This window comes from Phaethon aethereus (genome assembly GCF_964289735.1).
Source record: "Phaethon aethereus genome assembly, chromosome: 11".
In the NCBI taxonomy this organism is placed as follows: Eukaryota; Metazoa; Chordata; class Aves; order Phaethontiformes; family Phaethontidae; genus Phaethon; species Phaethon aethereus.
In genome coordinates, this window is record NC_138587.1 from 6,917,146 (window position 1) to 6,938,408 (window position 21,263).

Sequence of the window (21,263 nt, forward strand, 5' to 3'; positions counted from 1 at the left end):
CAAAATGCAGAATGTTACCCTGCATTCCTTCAGCCTACAAAAATAAACAAACAATTGTCACAATAGAAAAGAAAATTTGCTACAATTCCTCAAGCACATAGAAGTTTATAACCACAAGAGGTTAAAATTTGCAGTCTTCACATTAATTCAGCAATACGGATGGAATCAAGACCTAGTTTGATTCTCAAGGCCTACCCTCTGCAAGCCAGGCAGGGGACATCAGCTGAAGTTCAGTTGCCTTTTCATCGCATGAGAGGAAAAGGATCCTGTGGAACAAGATACTTTGCCAGGACTCCCCAGTCCAACCAGGTGGCCCCAACATGAGCTGGGACACAGGATTACTGCTGTGCTCTATGACAGCAGGAAATCCTGCCAGGAAACATAATAATACCGGTATGTAGCTATAAGACCTCTGAGCTTCTATGTTGCCAAAAAAGAGGTAAATAACGGAGATGACCTTTCCCCAGCTTGGAGGTTTTCTAGATTCCAGTGAGTGAGAAGCAAAACCTGCAGTTGGCTGAAAATTCAACAGCAGCAGCCAAAAAAGGGCCATCAGTGGGGAAGGACATGCAGGACCCTAACAGCATCCTAGCCCTACCAAGCCGCCCCCCCTCGCCTTTTTGGCTGGACCAAACAAGACATCGTTTACAGGTGATTTTCCATCTAGGAGCCCCCACAGCACAGTCCTCTTTTGGGACTGATCTAAGTCTTTCCCCAGAGCAATCTGTGTCTTTAGAAGCAATCAAGAGATTAGGTTTTTTCCAACTGTAGCAAATAAAATAGTCTGAATTTTTTTCCCCCCTATTAAAAAAAAAAGACATGATTTATCTTACAAGTTTTTATGCTGCTGTAGCTGGCCTGCAAGTGTGTTGAGATAACAGCATGCGGTTAACAAGATTTGCAAGTCAGACGTGTTACAAAAATTACGTTGAGTTATGCAGAATCAATGTTACGCTGCCTGTGCAATTGGAAATATCGCACAAAACTCTGGTGGGATGCGTAGCCTTCAAATGAGAAACACACTTAAAGCGGAAGCCTTTTTGTCCAAAGACAAGCCCAACCTTATCATCTTTTAAAGGGAGCGATTAAGTAAAAAGTGGGAAGTTCCACATCTGAAGAAAAAGCCGCACTGCCTGTCTGCATGCGCTGAGCCTGTGGTTCAGCTGAGAGCGTGGACACCGGGGAAAAATTCACTACAACGGTACAACTTGTTTGTCAATTGAGTAACAGTAAGTGAACGTGAAGGCTTTTTACACCTCACAGCTGGGGAAGTCTGATAGATTATAGCTTAACCACCGTGAAAGTTTAAGCCAGCGTGAAGTTGGCTTACAGTAAAGCACTTGATTTCATGAAAAGAGGGAGCTAAGAGCCTCCATGATCCATCACCCGGCTCACAGCAACACTTGTACTTGCACACCAAACCATGCCAAGGACAGAGCACTAGGGACGGGATGCCTGCTCTGGATACCAGCTGGGAAGACAGTGTCTGGCTGCCACCAGCCTCACTTGAGGAGGCTACATGAGGAGCAGAATAACAAAACCTCACTTATTCATGTCTCAGCTGCCCTGAATATGCTCATGATGGAGATCTCTCAGTTTCCTCAGATGATCTATTCCACTGCTGGATGCTGTGCACAGACTGCGCAGGGGGATCGACTGTTCCTTGGTTGGGTATAAAGATAAAGAAAAGAACCAAACAGAAAGGCAGGTGTTGGTTGGCTGTCCTGTAAAACTATGCTCCTTTTAAGCAAATATTGATGTTCTGAGATCTGTATGTGCTACCAGAATATGGAATTAATCCTTCCTGACAAAGACATATTTGAATTTTGTTCATATCTTTGCTTGGTTCCTATATGAAACCCAGACATTAAAGCACTTCTTTAAAAGCAGACAGGACACAGCTTACAGTAGGACCTCTGAAATTTTAGGTACTAATTCATACAATGCACATCTATTATACAGAGGAAATTATTTTGTTATAGCTACATTTAAAAGCAGGTTTAAATTTTAAACTCTATGAATTTCCCTTAACAGACTTTGATTTATAGATTCTGTCAGGACTAAGGGATAATCTCTTTTCACTCGTTAAAGAGCACAGCCCCTCAGATGTAGGGAGCAGCATATTAAAGACATACAGTCTTCACCAGAAGGACTTCAGTAAAAACGTGATTCTGTTTTGTAGTTTGTTTTCATCTCTAGACACTATAGGTTACACCTTTTCCTTTGATAGACTAGAAAACAAACAACAACAAAAAAGAGAACATAAGCAAATAATTCAATTTACTTAAGAACAGGGTTTAGGGGGGACTTGCATAGCCTGAACCTCAGAGGAGTATGACTGGTATGAAAGAACCGCTTTAATACCACACTGCTCATAGGAGGTACATCATCACAAAACACCGTACAGCACCAGGTAGCTCAAAGCTAATTCAAATAAAATCTAAAAAGTTAAGGAACTGCTTTACTAGGAGAAACCATCAAATGATTCACACTGAAAGCAGAAATCCCTCTTTTCATTTGCACCTATTTTTATCACCAGTTCATTTTCAGAACTGGTCCTGCTCTGTCAAGAGTTTGCTTTCCAGAGCCTGCCTCACTAAGTCTGACCAACATGCTTATGCTGTGGTAACATCATGGCCTCAACAAGATGTCTTGACTAAAATACAGCATCAAAACAGGAAGAAACTTTGGGTGTATAAAGGGTGAATATCTGGTTCCAGTACAAATACACAAAAAACAAAGCATAAGGGCAGATGGGGGAAACAAAAAAAACACACATAGAAACCACTATGACAGCATATTGCCTTGCATACAGTCTGCTGGAGACACAGGCACAAAGTACCTGTGAAATTTTTCCCATTGGAAAATTCTGAGCAACAGAAATAATTTTTCTATGGATGAAAAAAAGTTATAATCTGTATTCTCCCTATTTTTTGTTAGAAAACACTTAAAATATTGAGTCAATATCAGAAAGTGGAAAATGTATTTTAATATTTCAAATCTTTTGATCAAATAGCTCCATTTTGATTCTTTCCAAATAGCAATGTTTGAAACAATTTATTTCATAAAAACGTGGGTAGTGTTCTAATTGGAATGAAATCAAGTGGCATTTTGTTGCGCAAACACCACATCAAGGTGCATTGACTTTAAGAGGAGGAGGTTCAGATAGCCTTTTCTATAAGTGAGAGCTATAACAGCTAAAGATTTAAAAGAAAATAAAGGAAACTGATTTTTAAACAAAGTGAGACAGATTTAGAAATAAAGTAAGCCGGGGTGAGGGGGTGAAGATTGAAATGGAGTGAAAACCTAAAGAGAGCAGGTAATCTGGCTCCGTTGTGGTCCTTTCACTAAACTACAGCCTCTGTGTCTGGTGCTCTCCTAAAGGTGGTTTGGGAGGAATGGAAATACAATGTGCAAATGTGCACAGGATGTTTGTTGTCCACGGCCTGCTCCCATTCAGGGCATCTCAAAATTCCCTTCCCATAAGTGCATCTCAGCTCTTCCTCACACCACCCTTTGAGTGGGGAACTTGGCAGAGCCCACACTTACCTTTTAGGACTCAAGAGAGTCCAACCAGGCTCATAAAGAAACTGGAGTAACAATCACAAGCATGAGATAAATATCTAATAACTGCTGTCAGCTCATTCAGTTCAGTGCGTTATCAACAGTAGGAGATCAGCATTAAACAATTACCAATTTTGTCCCCGGGGAAAAGGGAAATGCAAAACATTTCCAACCAAGACACTGAGGAGGATATATTCCACCTTGACATGATTCACTTAAGTATCCTGCCTGGCAGCTCTTCTGACTCCCAGCGTGCTGTGACAAACTGGGGTATGCAGACTAATGGTCTTCTCTACTTTTGCCTGGCTGTGAGTCCCATCCCTTTCCTCTGCTGTGGGTGCAGATGGGTTTTAATACACAAAGGGAAGATCCTGACATCAAGTAGCCCTGGGAAGCCGGGAGCTGCCATGGACACCTCTCCACTTAGCAGGGGTCACTGTGCATTACCCCAAAATGTCTTAAGAGTTCATTAAGAGGAAAAAAAAGGCAAGGGAGGGGACAGAAGAGTGTCGCTTTGCTCTTAGGCATTGAATGATCTCGTTACCAGACTGCTATCACCGGTGGTTTGGCCCTGTTAATTTTCCTTTCCAAAGTTAGCATTCAGACACTCGACGGCTTTTGTCTGTTGCTGTCATCAAGGCATTTGCATGCACTAATCCATGACAAATGGTTTCATTTGATGCACATCTGATTTCCTTGCCTGCCTACTGGAAAGAGATAATAGAAATACCAAGAGAAAATAAATTAGAACTAAAGGAGTCATCTATTTGTTGGAGAAACTCAAAACAAGGTTAAGATAAACACCACCCGGGTGGCTGACTTAATGGAGAAAGCACAAAGGTTTCAGCCATGGAAAGACAGTTTCTAATTACCTTGGGGCGGGGGGGAAGCTGCGTTTTAAAACATCACAAAAATAGGATATTACTAGGACATAATTATACTACAGATGTGGGAACTGGCGTAGAAATAATCATTCCATGTCAGATCCTGCCCTGGCACACTGAAACCAATTACAAACTCAAAACCAACTTTTAACTTCAAATCACCTCTTGAGTTTTTGTTTTAATGCACAATAGTGACTCCTGGCTGACTGACCACCCAAATCTGAAAGCATCCCATGCAAGTAACCAAGAAGAGGAACTTCACGAGTCAATGATATTCACAACAAACAGAGTTTGCGTAGCCCTAAAGCTTATGATATAAGCAAGATTTTTAGATAAGGGAAATACACTTTATTAAAACAGAAGAGATTTGGGGGAAAAAGGCAACTTCTGGAAACACTAGACCTCCTTTAAGTTCAGTGCTGCTGCAAATCAAACGAGATGGTACCAGCTAGAAGAACACAGAAGACCCCATTTGTGTTTGCGTTGGCATTGGATTTGATGTCAGTGAGGGCTTCATTTCATTTGGGAGAGGCAGCTGCTGGTATGTCTGAATATATGCTTACAGACAGGATTTATTCATTTAACACGATGACAACTTCTCTTAGGTAGCTGCTGGGATAACAGAGAAATCTTACGCAAATTTTTTTTTCAATGAGGAATATCAAGGCAGAAAGGAATGCACAACAATACCAAACTTTTTTTAAAATTTAAATTAAGAGTTTCAACTTAGGAAACTGATTCCTCAAAAAATATTAAGTCCTCAGAACGCTCCACTTAGTTATGATTTTACCATTAGAACATGAAATATGCTGGTGTTCAAAAGCTTCTGAACCGTAAAATCAGCCATTTTTAAAACGCATGAGAGAAAATAGAGCAATCACTATGTCATAGAAATACAATATAACTATATATTAATATCGTTACTATAGAAAATATTTACCTATGAATATTTTAGTGTATTTTACCATAGCTTCCTTATCCAAAACACCTTTAGCTAAATTCGAAAGGAAGGTAAGTTTTCCTCTGAAATGCTTTTTCCAGAAAGCATTGTTCTGAACACTACTGTTAGTTTCAGCGTTGCTTGATCTCATTTCTATTTGGTTTTAGGTTTTATTTAAATTCAGAATGAGAACATTTACTTCTTAATAGGCTTGGACAGGCAAAAAAAATAATACATATGTATAAAATACAGATACTTTTCCATCCTTGAATCTGTTCAAAGTCATAACTGTGTTATTGATGATTTCTGGGCAGCACATAAGGGAAAGGTGCTAAACAATAGGTTTAATTTATTCATGTTCTTTTAAAAAATAAACATATAAATCAATGAAAATGATTTTCCAAATAAACTGTCCTTGCTTGCTCCCAGCCACTTAAACACAATTAACTCTAGTTTGTTTTGGCAACCAATTAATGTCATCATCAAATATAAACAGACTCTGCAAGAAAAGATTATAATTAATAAATCCTTAACAATACAATGAAGTTAAACTGATGCTTTGCTTGCCAGAAATATTTAACAGCATTTTTGAAAAGCATTAATAAGGACACTAAAAAAAGATAATAAAGTTTTATCAGAGTGTGTACCATTAACATCCTGAGGCTCTTGCCTGCTCTCCGGCTGATCTATAGAGTCTGTTGGCTGCTAACATTATTTACAGCATAGGAAATCACAATTCCAAGTTCCCAACTTTCCAATAAACTGACATGCATGCTCACAGGAGTTTTCCTATCAAGTTCTCAATCAATATAACTTTCAGATGCACACAACTTCAGAAGTGATTTTTGCTCACTGTGTTCACCTGATTCACAATGAAGGCTCTTGATTCAGATTTGTCATCTACAGAAAACAAAATTAATCCAACAGAAGTTTTGATTCATGCATGAAGATGGATTAAATGCATATTTTAACCTGAACCAGCAGCTCCTCTAGTCATGAAGGAACAAGGATCCTCATTTAAGCAGCTTTTTAATTGCCTATTCGTTTAGTGAATGTAAGGTGCATGATATACAAATACAAGTTCACAGCTCCTAGGAGAAATACTTATGCATAGTTTTAAAAGCACCCAGCACATGTGACTGTCAGTGGGAGCTGCTAGTGTAGATCAATATGTTCCCAGATTGCTTGTACCTCAAAGACAAGGCACCACAATGAGAGCACCCTGGTAGAAGGAAATTCAGCCATCCCCGATAACAGCCATGTGTTCCACTTGGTGATTCTCAAGAAATCATCATCCTTGAGATCATCACCATCTTTCACATCATCCAAAAACTGGTAAGGTCCTCCATTCTTGCCATCAACTCAGTTCCTGAGCAAAGCCGTTCCTGTTCCCTCAAAGTGAAATAAGGACTACAAGGGAGTACTGCGGCACGATTTTTGATTACCATATGATAGCAACAGTGATCCTGCACCTGCTGGCACTGAAGTGACCTTTCGAGAAAGGCAGGACTGGTTTCTGCACCCACGGCGAAGGAAAAGGGGAAAACTGTTGTTCCGAAAGCAATACAGAAGGCAAGAGAGAGATGCCAGATAACAATTTTCTAAATAGAGCATAGAAATGCAAGTCACAGATATGTACATGGGGCTTTGTAACTTCATTCAGCTTAATTTATACCCCCAATTCCCCACTGTGTCTCATTGACTGAGTCTCATTGAGTCCAACTGTGCTGCAGTCCTCGTGGTCCCTGCCTAGAGCACAATGAAAAGAAATCCCTAGCACTGCTCCCATGCAAAAAAAAAAAGTTTAGCTGGAGAGAACTGTTCTGTACAGAGCATCTGGAAATAGCAAAGATGCTGAATCCCATCAGGAAAATAAATCTTGCTCACAGCAAAGGTTGATTTCACAGCAGAGTAGAAAAGAAAACATTCAGAAGGAAATACAAAGATTATAGGCAGGATAGGATAAAACAATATGAAACTTAATGGGAGAAAACGCATCTATCTTATGAGGAAATGCACTTGGATATTGCATTTTAAAATATAAATGAGCCTTGGACTAAAGTAGGCTAATCATTAAAGGCTGATTTCTGATGTTATCAGCAGAAATAATTCAGCGCAGAGCAGCATAGTTTGCCTTTGCGGTTTATATTTGTATGTGCCAAATTTTCCTTGGGACTTCACCACCATGCTATGAATTCTCAGCCTTGAATACCACGACAGCGAGCTACAAGCAGCGCAGTGCACGGAGAGGTCCCTTCATGACTCACCAAGGCCCCAAGGCTGCACTGGGAGATGAAGGCTCAGCACACAGGTGCGGGAAGAGAAAATGTCCTCCGGGGTCATCACACGAGGTGCTTTGCAGTCCTCGTTTCCCCAGAGAAGCTTCTGCCAAGCAAAGAGGGACATGCTTTGCTCCTGCCTGCATGGCTGCCTGCTGACGGGCCCGAAGGAGAGCTGACCTGGCATGGGCTGGGGATAGGAACACGGCTGGGAGGAAGGGCAGAGCAGGGACCAAAATGGAGCGCAGACACCACCAGCACAAAGCACACATGCAAGAAGCACGTCCTTTCCCCAAAATACCACCGTTAGCACCTTGCCATTGCTCTTTAACACAAGGTGTGTGGCAGGGGCGACTGCAGGGAACGCAGCCATGCTTCGGGCAGCTCCCGCAGAGCTGTGCCGGGCACAGCGGCCTGCTCAGTGCCCCGCGGCGCACCTCGGCCATGCTGCTCTTCACAGCCCATCGAGCTGCAGCACCTGCTCCCCCCAGGCTGCTCTGCCTCCCCAGGCCAGAAGTCACAAGGCGTCACGTGCGGCAGCATGGCTGGTGACAGCTTTCCCCCGCCCGCAACCGAGCCGCGGGCCTCAGGGCTGCGTGCCCTTCTGTGGTGAAGGAGGTCTCCTCTTCCCTTCACCCCTCCATGGGGTACCCGTTGCTCCTTGGCAATGCCCACCCACGCTTTCCCCTTTACCTGAAAGGCAGGAGCCCACTGAAGTAACGGCTTACACACCCCAGAAAAAACCACCACATCACCAACGCTCTGGCTGCAAACACACCCTGCGGCCACATTGTTTCTTGTTTGGAGGTTTGATTTTTCAGAAAAAAAAGTCCCAGGGTACAATACTTCCAACAAAGTCTACTGCTGTAAACAAGGGCATCCCACAGGCGCAGCAGGCAATGCACGGCCATCATGCTGCTGGCAATCCTACCTCGTCCTTAAGTGTTCATTTCATTACATCTGGTCTCTGCCTACACAAAATACATGCAAATGTTTGTCCACATACACCCAAATATATGTTGTATGTGACCAGGAACAGAGTAAGTACTTCCAGCCTGGATTTCTTTACTTGGTAGTTTCACATTTTGAAGACCAGCCTGTGAAGGCCAGCAGTATATACACCTTTCCATTACCACGAGAGATGATTTCCAGTGAGTGACTGGAATATCTTGTTGTGAGCAGGTTTTTCTGATCATGAACAAACCAGGGTATATATGGTGCCTCCTGTGCATTTACTGGTGTAAAAGATCTGAATCAGGCCTCAGAGCTTATAAATTTGTTCTTTAAGGTGTCCAGAGAGACCTTATTGCAGCCTTTCAGTACTTAAACAGGGGCTCATAAGAAAGATGGAGACAGACTTTTTAGCAGGGCCTGAAGCGACAGGACAAGGGGTAATGGTTTTAAACTAAAAGAAGGGAGATCAGACTAGATATAGGGAAGAAAATCTAGATATAGGGAAGAAAATCTTTTTTACAAGGGTGGTGAAACCCTGGCCCCGGTTGCCCAGAGAGGTGGTAGAAGCCCCACCCCTGGAAACATTCCAGCTCAGGTTGTCTGAGCAATCTGCTCTAGTTGACGATGTCCCTGCCCATGGCAGGGGGGATGGATTCGGTGAGCTTTGAAGGTCCCTGCCAACCCAAACTATTCTGTGATTTTAATTAACACAGCAAGAAACACCAGTTGTCATTTTTCATGTCCATGACGTGATCTACTGGATACTAGCTAAGTTATTGCATGGCAATTGGGACATCATGCACTGAAGCCACCAGTTTGCATTTACGCAGTATGATTAATGGAATACAATTCTTGCTAATTACAGAAACTGTATACATTCATATATTAATTACCTAGTCCAACACTTGCTTCTATTGATATCAAGAGTAAAAATCCTGTAGAATTAATCTTCCAAAACTCAGCTGCTCTGCAAAGTAAAGATATGTATTTTATTTACTTTTTCCTGAGGAGTTAGATTCAGACTAACATTATTCCCAGCCTGTTTTGAACTGAACAGCCACATATATGGGGCATCTGAAAATAACAGACTTTTTGAATTGTGAAAGTATGTGGTTTCCCCCAAGGCTATTAAAAAAAAAAAAATCAGTGGGAAAGCCAAGATCAGAACTAAGAAATTTTTTGCTCACAGCCACAGACTCAAGTTTCTGCAAAATGCTGTCTACTGAGAAACATGCTCAGAGCATCCTTAGGTTGATATTGCTTGTTTGTGTAGAATTGCTTTGAGACTGATTTTCCTCCTCGTAGTAAGAGGAATAGGAAATCACTTCTTGAGATGATTTTTAATGGGCACATCATTAACTACTGTCACAATAAAAGGTACTTCATGTTTAGTAGACACACAATTCCAGCCTTGATTCAGTCCATGATTTCTCCTCTCAACAGGCCTATTTTTAATTAACATATTTGCAAATGTCAGCATTGCTACAGTGGGTACATGTTTCTGCTTGTGTCTGCCTCACGTCTTTACACTATATGCAAGACTACTCTAGCATCCTTAATGTGTACCTAATTATTTTGCAAGAACTTACAGGTGAATCCAATGTGCTTTCCTGTATTTTTAAGCAACATGTGGTCAGCATTGTCCACTGCGATCCAGTACTACCTGGTGGTCCTCACCAGGAGCAAAACATCCCTCATTTATGGAACAAAGCCAGAAAATTTACTAAGAATTGCATGATTGAGGGAGGAGTGTTTATTTTTCATCTTTTAAACTTGAACCCTTTGCTTTGTTAATGTCTTGCTGTCTTGCCAAATGCCAGCATCTACTTCCTACCTCTGGGTGAGGTCAATCCTGTCAATCAGATGATCAACGGACTGTCACAGGCACTCGGCTAACTCTGCAAATCACAACCTGTCCACTCTAATCCTCGGGCCAACTCAACGCCTTTACAACTTGTGTGTATCACGGAGCCAAAAATGGCCAATGTGGAATTCTTCTCATTACTGCCGTTTCTTATTAAATTAGACAGAAATGACGTGCTTGAAAAAAGGGAGATGTGTTTCCACAAAGTTATTTCCTGTGAATGCTTTCACACGTCCTTTGCCTAACATAGTTTTCATGAAAATGAAATATAGTCATAAAAACCTGCAGAAAGCCACGTGTATTACCCAAGGGGAATTATACTGCAATGGTGTTCAGCCAGCTTACTCCAAAGGTCTCCTCCAGATCCCAAAGAAACCTGAAAGTCTACCCTGCCCACCTCACCTACCAGAATCAAAAGGAACAGCCACCAATACTTACGGGTGCTTAACAGCCACATTCAAACTTTTTGTTGTGTTAATAAGACAAGAAAAAATTCATGAACAGGTACAAATAATACAGCATCATCCATCTTATATTCAAGCAATATTTACTACGCCCTTGCTATCTGTGCCCACCTGCCAACATTTCACAGAAAATAAAGGCACAGTCAATTACAAATACTGTCACGTAAAGCGGTTTATCACATTTGTTTTCAGGTTCGTACCTTCTGCTAAGTCACCTAACTGAATAAAGTACTGAATTATAAAACTGAAAAATTATACTACACTGAAAGGAAGCTTTAAACTTTTGTGATTGCTCAGTGTGTAGAAATGTATTTCAACTCATTCAGACACTTGCTTAAGAAAGTTTCAGGAAAAAAATGTAAAAAGAACAAGCTCAGAAATCTCTGATGATAAACTAACCTTTTCATATATTGCCCTTGATTTCCAGGGTTTCAAAACTGGATTAACCGCAGTAGTGCAGATGGGTATATTCACTGCGCTAATCCACTCAGTTCGGTTCAAGTTTATTATGCTAAATACACTCCATGAGGATTTTATCTTTTACCTGCACCTTCCTGTGCTCAGTGAGGCTCTTCTATTCATCAATTATGAGAAGCACAAGACAGGGTGGAACCTGCCTTTTTAATTATCTTGTACCAAAGTAGCCCCACGATGGAGCTGAACAGCTCAAATTCTCTTATTTTAGCGCGTGTCATTATCTATGGTAGGTCACGAACTGAAAGAAAAGGTATGCTGAGCATGCTATTGATTACAGCTATATTTGCCATGATTCAATAAGTTGAAATTTCATATACCAAATATTAAATTACTGAAATTAGGCACTGGCTCATCTGCATCCATTTTTTATTCACTTTTATTTGGTTGAATGTTTTAATCTTACTTACACAGTGACTAACTAAAGTAAATGACGCATTCCTAATATTATAAATATGAAAAATAGGGTGTGCTCAGGGACTGCAGTTGAATACATTAAAATCACTCAGTTTGCTAGTTAACATATTTCCATCCCTTTTATGTACAACCTTTCACATTCAGCTGGCAGACTGCAAATTCACGGCCTTATAAAAAACACTATCATGATTTTCTGTTGTGACAGCAGAAATTGTCCAAAATCTCTAACAGTTTCCCTAAAGGATGCTCACTAGCTGGTACTTCCCAGGTGCAGCACAATCTGAATAAGAGGTGAACATCATGTCAAATTCCACTCATCTGTCAATGTAGTGGATTATTTCTTGAGAGACTGAAATTGGCTGCCTGGGATCAGAACACCATCAATCTTATTCACGTAGGGTGCGGAGAAGCTGCCCGAGGAAGAAACAGCCAAGCTTTCCCTCCTGTGAGCCTAAGTAGGTGAGGAGGCAGCTGTAAAACCTTCACTCTATCTGTATCACATCTCCGAGTGAAAGATTTTGTCATTTTTCACATTTCCCCAACACTTGGTATGCATTCGGTGTCTTGCTGTTCTTGCTTCATAAAAAAGGTGATTTTTCAAGCTTAGGCAAATGTTGCAGAGCTCTGAATCTGCCCAGCTCTCATTTTTTCTCATAATGTCACTTGTTTCAACTGATTTTACAAAACGAGATTACATTTTCCTTTTACCTTTCTGTTTAGCCAGGCTGCTTTCCCCTATTTCCTTCACTGGGGGACAGACTCAAATAACCAGCAGCATTACTTACAATTGCATTGTAATAAATATTTTGTTCATTTCTCTGCAACTCCCAAGTAAGAACCGCGGCACACAAACTTCAAATACTTTCAAACTTCCAGTGCCAGCTAGTAAACATAAGACTATTAGTTAATCTGATGTTCTAACGTAGCTACAGAGAGCTGGTCTATCAAAGACTTAGGTCTATTCCTTCATACTGTGCATGTTTTATTACAAGAAAGCAAGACAATGCCAATATCCAGGACTTTTGGAGAAGGAAAGTAGCTGGGAAAACTTTGAGTTGTTCAGGTTGCTAAAGACCTGCAGTTCAAGACCATCCATCTTTGAAGGTATGCCATTAGATTAAAGAACATTGAAGTATAGTTCCCACATTATTAAATGATTCATCACTGAGTTAACATTTTCATCTTTCATTTCTAAAGCTCTTAAAACCTCTCCCACTTTTCTTTGGATCCAAATTTGTGAAGCGACATTCTTGGCCGATCTAATTTAACCAGACGATAAGACTGTGCTAGAATATGCCAACTCCTCAATTTTTAACACAGCACATATTCTTCAAAGCACAATTAACAGTTGAAAAAGTTATGCAATCTATTTCTATTAATAAAAACACAATAAAACTACTAATATGCATTCTCTGTGGATGACAACAGTCCAAGTGAGCTGCATTCTCCACCTCTAACCTGTGGGATTTATTCTGATTTTACAGGCATTTAACTCCTTTGAAAGACAGTCCCAAATTCTCCTCTGGGGTGCACTTTTGCAACCCCATCAATTTTCAGAGGTATACTTGAGAACCTTGGGATAAACGAGAGACAGTTATTCTAAGGCAGACACCCGACCTCCAGTAAACGCAAGTGACTATGAGTGAGATTTGACACCAGTATTTTAAGAAACAAACCCGTGTTCAGTTTGGGTCAGATAACTGCAAAGTTACCCAAACTCATCCTGTCATGATGTCTTCCCGAGTTATACACCCACTCCAGAACTGCATGAAATGGGGAGAAGGGGAGATAGAACTAAAGACAGAGAAACTAAACAGTTACTCAAAAGGGGATTCCTGTGTCGGGAAGTTGCTAGAAGACAATGTTAAAGGACAAATATTCCAACATCAGATTGGCAAACCACAACACGTGTTAGACTGATCTAAAAAAAGATGCTGTGCAATATAAAGGTAAGCAACTCATAAAAGTTAAACGATAAAAATGGATTTTACGATTATTCAATCATTTATCAAGACAGACATAAGCATGGGCAGAAAGCCTGCAATGTTATGGCATCCCACAGCTGATCTTGGTCCTACCTGGTCTGTGCAGGTGATGCTGCTGGAAAGTGTGATGGAGGGACCCCTGACAGAGCAGCATTGCACAGGCACTTATCCACAAATACAGGACCCAGGACATTGCAGAGACCACTGCCATTCTCTAAACAAAATATTAGACAGACATTATTATCCATTGCCTTACAGCACACAGAATAGTCAGCTTCCAATAAACAGAGTTTTTAGGTTTTTTTTCTTTTTTACTAAATGTTTTTTGTCTCTGGGTTATTATTCCCCCCTGCAGGATGCAATTGTCGTACAACAAAGGTCATGTCCAAAAAGGACAGTTGAGGTAACAAGATGTCAACACAGGAGCTTAGATAACTTTAATAATTCAGTGGTAAAAAATGAAACTGTAATGATCTGAGGACCAAAAAAACAAAACCAATGTAAACAGAAGGTTGGAAAATATTCCCACACTGGTCCATAGTTGAATTTACAAGGGAGTTAAAAAAATTAACAAATAATCACACAGCCAGCTAAAAAAAACCCATGATGTCCAGACAGTATCAAAACTACTTTAAACACATCACAGATAGGCATACATCATCATCAGATAGCTGAGATGCATTTCAGAAATACTCCAGCCCCAAGACTGGAAGGCTAATACTGACCCAGAAGGTAACAGTTTATTGGTTTTGACTTTTGTGAGCATTAATTTTTAATCATGATGCTGTCCGTGAAACAAAGAAAATTGTTTCTCAGAATTATGTTCTAATACCCAGATGAAATCAGCTTCCTTTTGTCAAACCTGTGCATGTAAAGTGACTGGAGCATGGCCGGGCTGAATTTCATCTGTACTCTAAAGAAGATCTGATATTTTCACAAAGCAGATTGTGTAAAAAATTTAAAAAGATTCCTATTCCAAAGGGAAAAACCAATTTCTTTGTCTCCCAATAGTAGCATACTTGGCCATCCAATATAGACAACTGTGATTTTTCACACTTGTATTCATTATTGCACTAACTGGCTAAATTTCTCTCTGACTTTTTAACTTCAACAGCTCTGTCTCAATGCCTGCAAGGATCGGGAGGTTTGCAAGGCTCAGCTACGCTACACATCGTCCAGTTCCCTTAACAACACCTTCTGCTGCATTTCATATTGCCAAATTAATCAAACTTCTGGCTGAATAAAGAGAGTGCCTATGACACGACGCCTTTTTCTATCTAATAATCCAATAAGCTGAACATAATTTTCACAGAGAAAGAAAGACTTTGAAGGATTAAATCTCACATAGAAAAATCATGTCCTTAAACAAAAATAAAAAGTCTGTGTGTGATATATCAAGAGGAGTACTGCAGTAGGAAAATTAACAGTATTAAAATAGCGAAATACAGTGGTAACAAAATATATGCATATATATATGCATATATACAATATATACGCAATATATGCAAAATATATAAGATTTTTTTTGCCGTTATTTTAAAAGCAGCAGACAGTTTTGGGGAAGGTTTTTAAGTCTAATTGGCTGAAAAGAACCACATAAACTGACAAGTATAATTAATAGAAAATACCAAAACATTATTTTGATCAGCATAAGGCTCTTTTCTCTGTACCGTTTGATGCATTGCTTAGCATATAATTAATTTCATTTCTGGGTGTTTACTTTGCAGTATACAGTGTACTTTTTCTTTTTTCTTTTTAGACCTATTTATCTTGCAAAATAAAGTCAATCCCCTCAGATCAGGGAGCTCCCAGTAGGTTTCTCGTATCTTCAGGAATTAATGCCTTCTTGTCATATTTGGTGGTCCCATGCTTTTTATACAATGAGGTAAGAGAGAAAGGCGACTCCCACAGAGGGATATTCCAGATATTCAGGTTATTTACACTGAACTTTAAAAATCCTAGCCAAACAGCAAAGCAAAGCCAAACTTCTACAGCCTGTTAAAATGCTCCTGTGTCTTTCCTTGTGCATCATATTCTTAACCACATGGACAGCAGACTGACTTAACCCACTCAGGCTTTATTATTAGCGCTCTGCTTCCCCCCCACCCCTCCTTTTTTTTTTTTAATATATAAAAACCTTTCTCAAACTACATTATTCCCAACTACCTCTGCTCAAAACCCAGCATTTCTTACAAACATTTCTTCATGCACTTGTTTGTCAGCAAACTGCTGTCACATACACACTTTTACACACAGATCATCTTATCATTAGTAAGAAACACAGCAGTGAGTATTCCTCCACTTATTATTTCATTCAGATCTGCTTTCTGAATCTTAAATCCTAAAGAAGCTCCTTACCTGAGTAATCCAACCAAGAGCAGAGCACTCTATTAGTGTTCATTGGAAAGATCTAACACTTTTTAAAATCCATCTGTATCACAATAAAGGATTTTTAATAGCTTCCCAATAATCTTCTTTATCAGGATTAAAAGAAGAAAAAAAGTCTCTGTCGTTACAAATCCTGTTCCCAGAGTAAAGAAGACATCTGAGGTCTCAGACTCTGCCGTCAGAAAAGTGGCCAAGGTTTGAGGGGTGGAAACCTTCTCATTTTCACCTTTAAATCATCTCCTAGCATCACCTTCTGCTTGATGAGACCTTTGAAGTGATCTTGAGCTTCCAGGATACTTAAGGATGAGGAGCAGTTTATGTTTAACGACAGAGCAGCCTCACTCCAGCGCGGGCAGTGCCGAGTAAGGCAGCTGTACGTACACTGCTATACGATGCTGTAAGTACCGTAGCCTATTTCAATACATCCCTGCTCGGGAAAGTATCACATGCCTTAAAGCGACACAGCCCTTGGCTGCAAACCCCAGCCAGGCACCCCGCTAGTTGCCGAGGCTTAGCAACGGGAGCTGCATTTAAATACCGGCACTCAGACTTTGCACAGAGCAGAAGAGCAGCTGGTTTCATCTGCGAGGAACAAGTATGAATGGGCAGAGGAGGGTGGAAGAGAGCTGGTGGAAAGGCAGAGCCGTCGGAGAGGCGAAGCGCTGGCAGTACCCAATGAGCAATCTGGGAGATGCGTTAATTGTGCCGGCAGAGGCTTTACTCCCCAGGCGTTGTTCTTGCATTTATTCGCAAGAGGCAAGTGAGACTTAAGGGGGTCTCTTCCATGTCACAGGAGAGCAGCACAGGCTTGTGAACGGGGAGGGGTGGTGCAGGGGAAGTGTAACAAAACCCACGGGAGAGTCAGGGGAGGGCAGGAGACTCCTACACACTCCCACGGGCTTTCCGACACCTTGCCACAACTCAGTGAAATCTCTCCTTCCAACTCCGTTTCCGATGCATCTCGGCAGACAATGGGGAAAGAGCTCTGATTTACTCCTCCTAAATGCTATCTCTCAGATGCACCAGATTATTTATTACAGTTATTTATTTATTGTCCATATCTTAAGTGGCCATTTACAGGAGTGGAGTGGTTTCCCCCTTGTACCATATGTAATTATTTTTTAAAGATCCATTGTATAGACTTAATACATACCATTCACTTACATTACAGCTCTCACTTCTGCCTACAAAAAGGATTGGAGACAAACCAGAAACTTCCATTTTAAGAGCCATGGGTGCATGCTACACCACAATGTGGAATGGTGGGTTTTTTTCCCCTGTTTTTAATAACTTGTAGTAGGAAAGTGTACTACCTTCACTGCTTACCAGCTCCAGACACCAAATGATAGTAAATAATAACAGTAGTAAGTACCCTCACTCTCAAGTACCTCCTCCTCAGCACCCAAGGGCATATTTCAGTGGAGCCTCTCAGCAAGATGTGCGATGAGTTTACTTGACAGACCATACACCCCTTTGGAGATGCTGATTGACAGGAACATTATGCTGGTCTCAGCCACAGTGCTCAGAGCAGCTCTTTATTATGGCCTTGAAACAATAAAGTAATTGGGGAGGGGCTGACAAAGCGACACAGGAGAGCACCGGCAATGGACCCTCCCCACACCACAGACCACCACTGCAGTATGGCTCCCATCAGGTCCTTGAGCAGTGCTGGGGAGGAGAGGGTGGCTCAGGACAAGCCTTGTGGTGACCAGAGATGCTTCCAAGAGGTCAACATCTTCAGGTGCTTTGTATGAAAACACATGGCACAAGTATGGCTAGGGTTTGATAAAGGTTTTCTTGTTTTCCCCAAGAATTTCCTTAGATGCTGGAAGAAGGCCAAGAACTGGGGCAGTTGCTGCTGCTTTCTGGCCTCAGAAGGGTATAGAAGTGTCCAAGAGAGAAGCGACTAAGGCACACCAAGCACCATTAAGTACTGATGAGGAAGGAACCAGGACCTGGGATCACCTGCCCATAGCAGGTAGTGGTGGGCAGCAGGCTGCTGCAGTTTGCTGGTTTTGGCTTGAGCCAAAGAAGCTCAAGACCTTCTCTTTTTCCAGGTGAATATGGGGAGCTTTCTACAGTACCTGAGAGGGACAGGTGATGGGAATTTATTTTAAAATAACAGCCATTTAACAAGAAATATTCCCCCTATGGCTCACAGGGAAACTACAAGGGTAAGAGTATAGAGTGGGGAGGTGTGAAGCAAGAGGGAGAGGGGTCTCAAGAAGCAAATAAAATCTTCTAGGAAACTGAAAGGCCTTGTGGACAGCAGGAGGAATCAGACAAATTGTGACCACGCATCTTGGCAGAGTAGGCAGAGACAGATTTATGCAAGACACAGATTTATGTAAGGTACAGCGGAACTGTCACTCTGCCAAGCACTGCTAACTCCCAGCTCCATGAGGCTAATGCCACAGTAACCCCTGACAGATGCTGCTATTGCTCAGGACAAGCTCTGTAGAAACATGGGACATGTTGCTTCTGCAGGGTGGGGGGCAGATCAGAGGGACAGAAGAGAATATTAAACAGGCTGTGCTTGCAGTCTCTTCCCTACCCTGGCTCCCAGGCAGGAACAGAGGGGTCCTTGGCAAATCTTGCAGAAGCATCTTCACACCTGCTTTGATGTCTTTGCTGCCAATTTTAACTTTCAGTGGACCAACAAGACATGAAACAGCTCCTCTTACCCTGCTTTGAGCTAGGCACAGTGTCATCTTCACCTGATGCTTCGGCTAGGTTCCTCACTTCAGGAGTCCCTGGCTTTGACAGGAAGGGGATGACACTTTACATGTGCCCACAGGCCCGTGTGTTGAATATGGGGCTACTAAAACTAACACATTGGGAAGAAAAATAGGAAGGAAAAATAAGACACTGCTGAACAGTCTGCACATTACAAAATCCTTTGCCATCAAAATGGAAGGTGGAAAGGGTAGTTTGTCTCTAGAAAGAGGATAAATAGGGCAAAAGGTTGTGCCAACCATCCTGTGCTATGGCAGCTCCCTCCAGCACTGGGGCAGGATGGATCCAGGGTCTGCAGAGGGGCAGACAGCCTTTGGGTTACATGGTCTATATGGGGCCACTGGGAGGTGAAGTGTTAAAAGGAAGTCCTTCCACCTCCACTCTGATACCTGATGGCAAAAGGAAGAAAGGACAGAGACCAGGACCTGAGCTATATTAGTCAAGAGCATGGAAAACTGCCTAGCCACAGCTCTGACTGAAAGATGCCATGGGGTTGCTGGCAGTGTTGCCAGAAGGAGACCATTACACTGGTGTGATATTTCCAAGGTGAAGGTAGGTTGCAAGGTGTCAGCAGGCACCAAACTGCCTTTGAGACAGGCTGCCTCACACACACGAGGGTTGTATTCAAAAGGAGAATAGCCTTTTCCCTCCTGGTTCCACCATTCATCTAGAGATGCCAAGTAAATGACAAAAATAGGCAAATAAAAATAAATGCTCGGCACTGCCTGAACCTCTATTTATCACAATTTTCTGTGCACACAGAAAAGGAGAGCGTATGCAAGTCAAGCAGACCCATGCAGACAGCAGATTGGTACTTGTACCCAAATAAAGGCCTCTGGCCTCTGCTTTCTGCATGCTGCCTCCTCTGCCTCTCTCCTCCTCCTCCCCCCCCACACCTTTTCCCCATGTAGAGACTTAACACAACAAATCCCAGGCATGTATTTTTAGAGTCTGAAGAAGGCTTGCCACCTTTGAAATGCAAAGCTCATTAGTTCTAGTGCTCCTAGGACAATGAAGCTTTGCTTTTCACAGACCATGTTCTCCATCCCTCCCAGCTGCTTCCACTCACCCTACAAAGATCCTTCCTATAGACCCAAATTCAGTCTTGTTTGCTGCCTGGGCAATAGGCAGTGCACATTGCAGCTCCTCCGTACCTACATGTTCCTACCCCAGGTGAGCCAAGTGTAGTCTAACAGCATGTTTTTACCTTACCTCCCCTGAAAGCCAAATTACTGACTCTTTCATCTAATGTCCACAACATTTATGGAAACTTTTTTTTTTAAATCTGGCAGAGCAGAAGTTTTCCTTGGCCCCTTAGCCTCCTCATGCACTTTGTTGTCCTTTGAAAACCAGCCCATATGGAAAACCAGCAGCTGACTGTGTGAAGATTGATCTGTCCTACATGCAATAGCCTGAACAGCAACCACAAAGCCCAGAGTAAAAACCAGCCAAGAAGAAACCTTCATCCAGGGCCCTAAGCTTCCCTGTGTGTTTCTAGCTCTTGGTTTCTTTCCCCAGTGGAAGAGGCAGCACAAATACTGAAGTAGGATTCTTCTGGCACAGGGAGAGCACAAGACCTATGGGCTTCCTAGACACCAGCTGTGGACACAGCTTTTCCCAGACAAACATGTATATGCCATGTTCGATGCACACGAGTGTAGCACTGCTTGGCATTTTACAGGCACATCCCCTGTGCTCAGCCAGATGCTCACAGTGGTGCCCCACTTCCTTTCTAGCACTTCTGATATGTTCCCAGGAAAACCCTCCCTGCCCTGACAGTTCCTTTTCTCAGTGCCCATCAATTTTCTTCCTTTCTTGAAGGAGGTCTGGTCCAGCCTCAGTGACTGAAATGAATCTATTACCTTTACTTTCAATGTCTTCTGCGACAGCATTAAATCCTTTAGTCTATATTGTCAAGCTTTTATCTCCTTTACCTTTTCCAGTGGCAAGAGAAGATGCACTGATTTTCCTACAGGCAACCATGCTGACCATGAAAAGCTCAGCCAGAAAGCTACACGATTTTTCACGAGGAAAGAACAAAGAAAGTTTTGGCAACCCGTCTGGCTGTGACCACAGCCTCTGCTGGCCAAACACAAAGACTGTACACACCAAAAGCCTAAAGAAGCAGAGCTAAACAACATGCTCAGGGAAAACATTTCCCATGGGAGCCCAGGGGCTGCTTTGGATAGTTATTGTCTCACCTCAAGCACAGGGTACTGGGAAATTTGCTCTGTTCCCAGCATAGATGCAGCTACATAGGTATAGGGGACTGGCCACGGACACAGCGACACCAGGGAACAGCACAACACACTCA

General features: G+C 42.0%; 1 protein-coding gene across 1 annotated transcript in view; it reads right to left on the reverse strand.

Moving 5' to 3' along the window:
* Positions 1-14,456, reverse strand: part of TAFA1 (TAFA chemokine like family member 1) — a gene marked incomplete at its 3' end in the record, with an annotated part of 226,185 nt that extends 211,729 nt beyond the window's left edge. The window contains exon 1 of the mRNA XM_082004575.1: positions 13,919-14,456. Within this exon, the coding sequence (XP_081860701.1) occupies positions 13,919-14,036 (118 nt within the window). The 5' untranslated portion in view covers positions 14,037-14,456. The remainder of the gene's footprint in view (positions 1-13,918) is intronic.
* Positions 14,457-21,263: the final 6,807 nt, after the last annotated feature.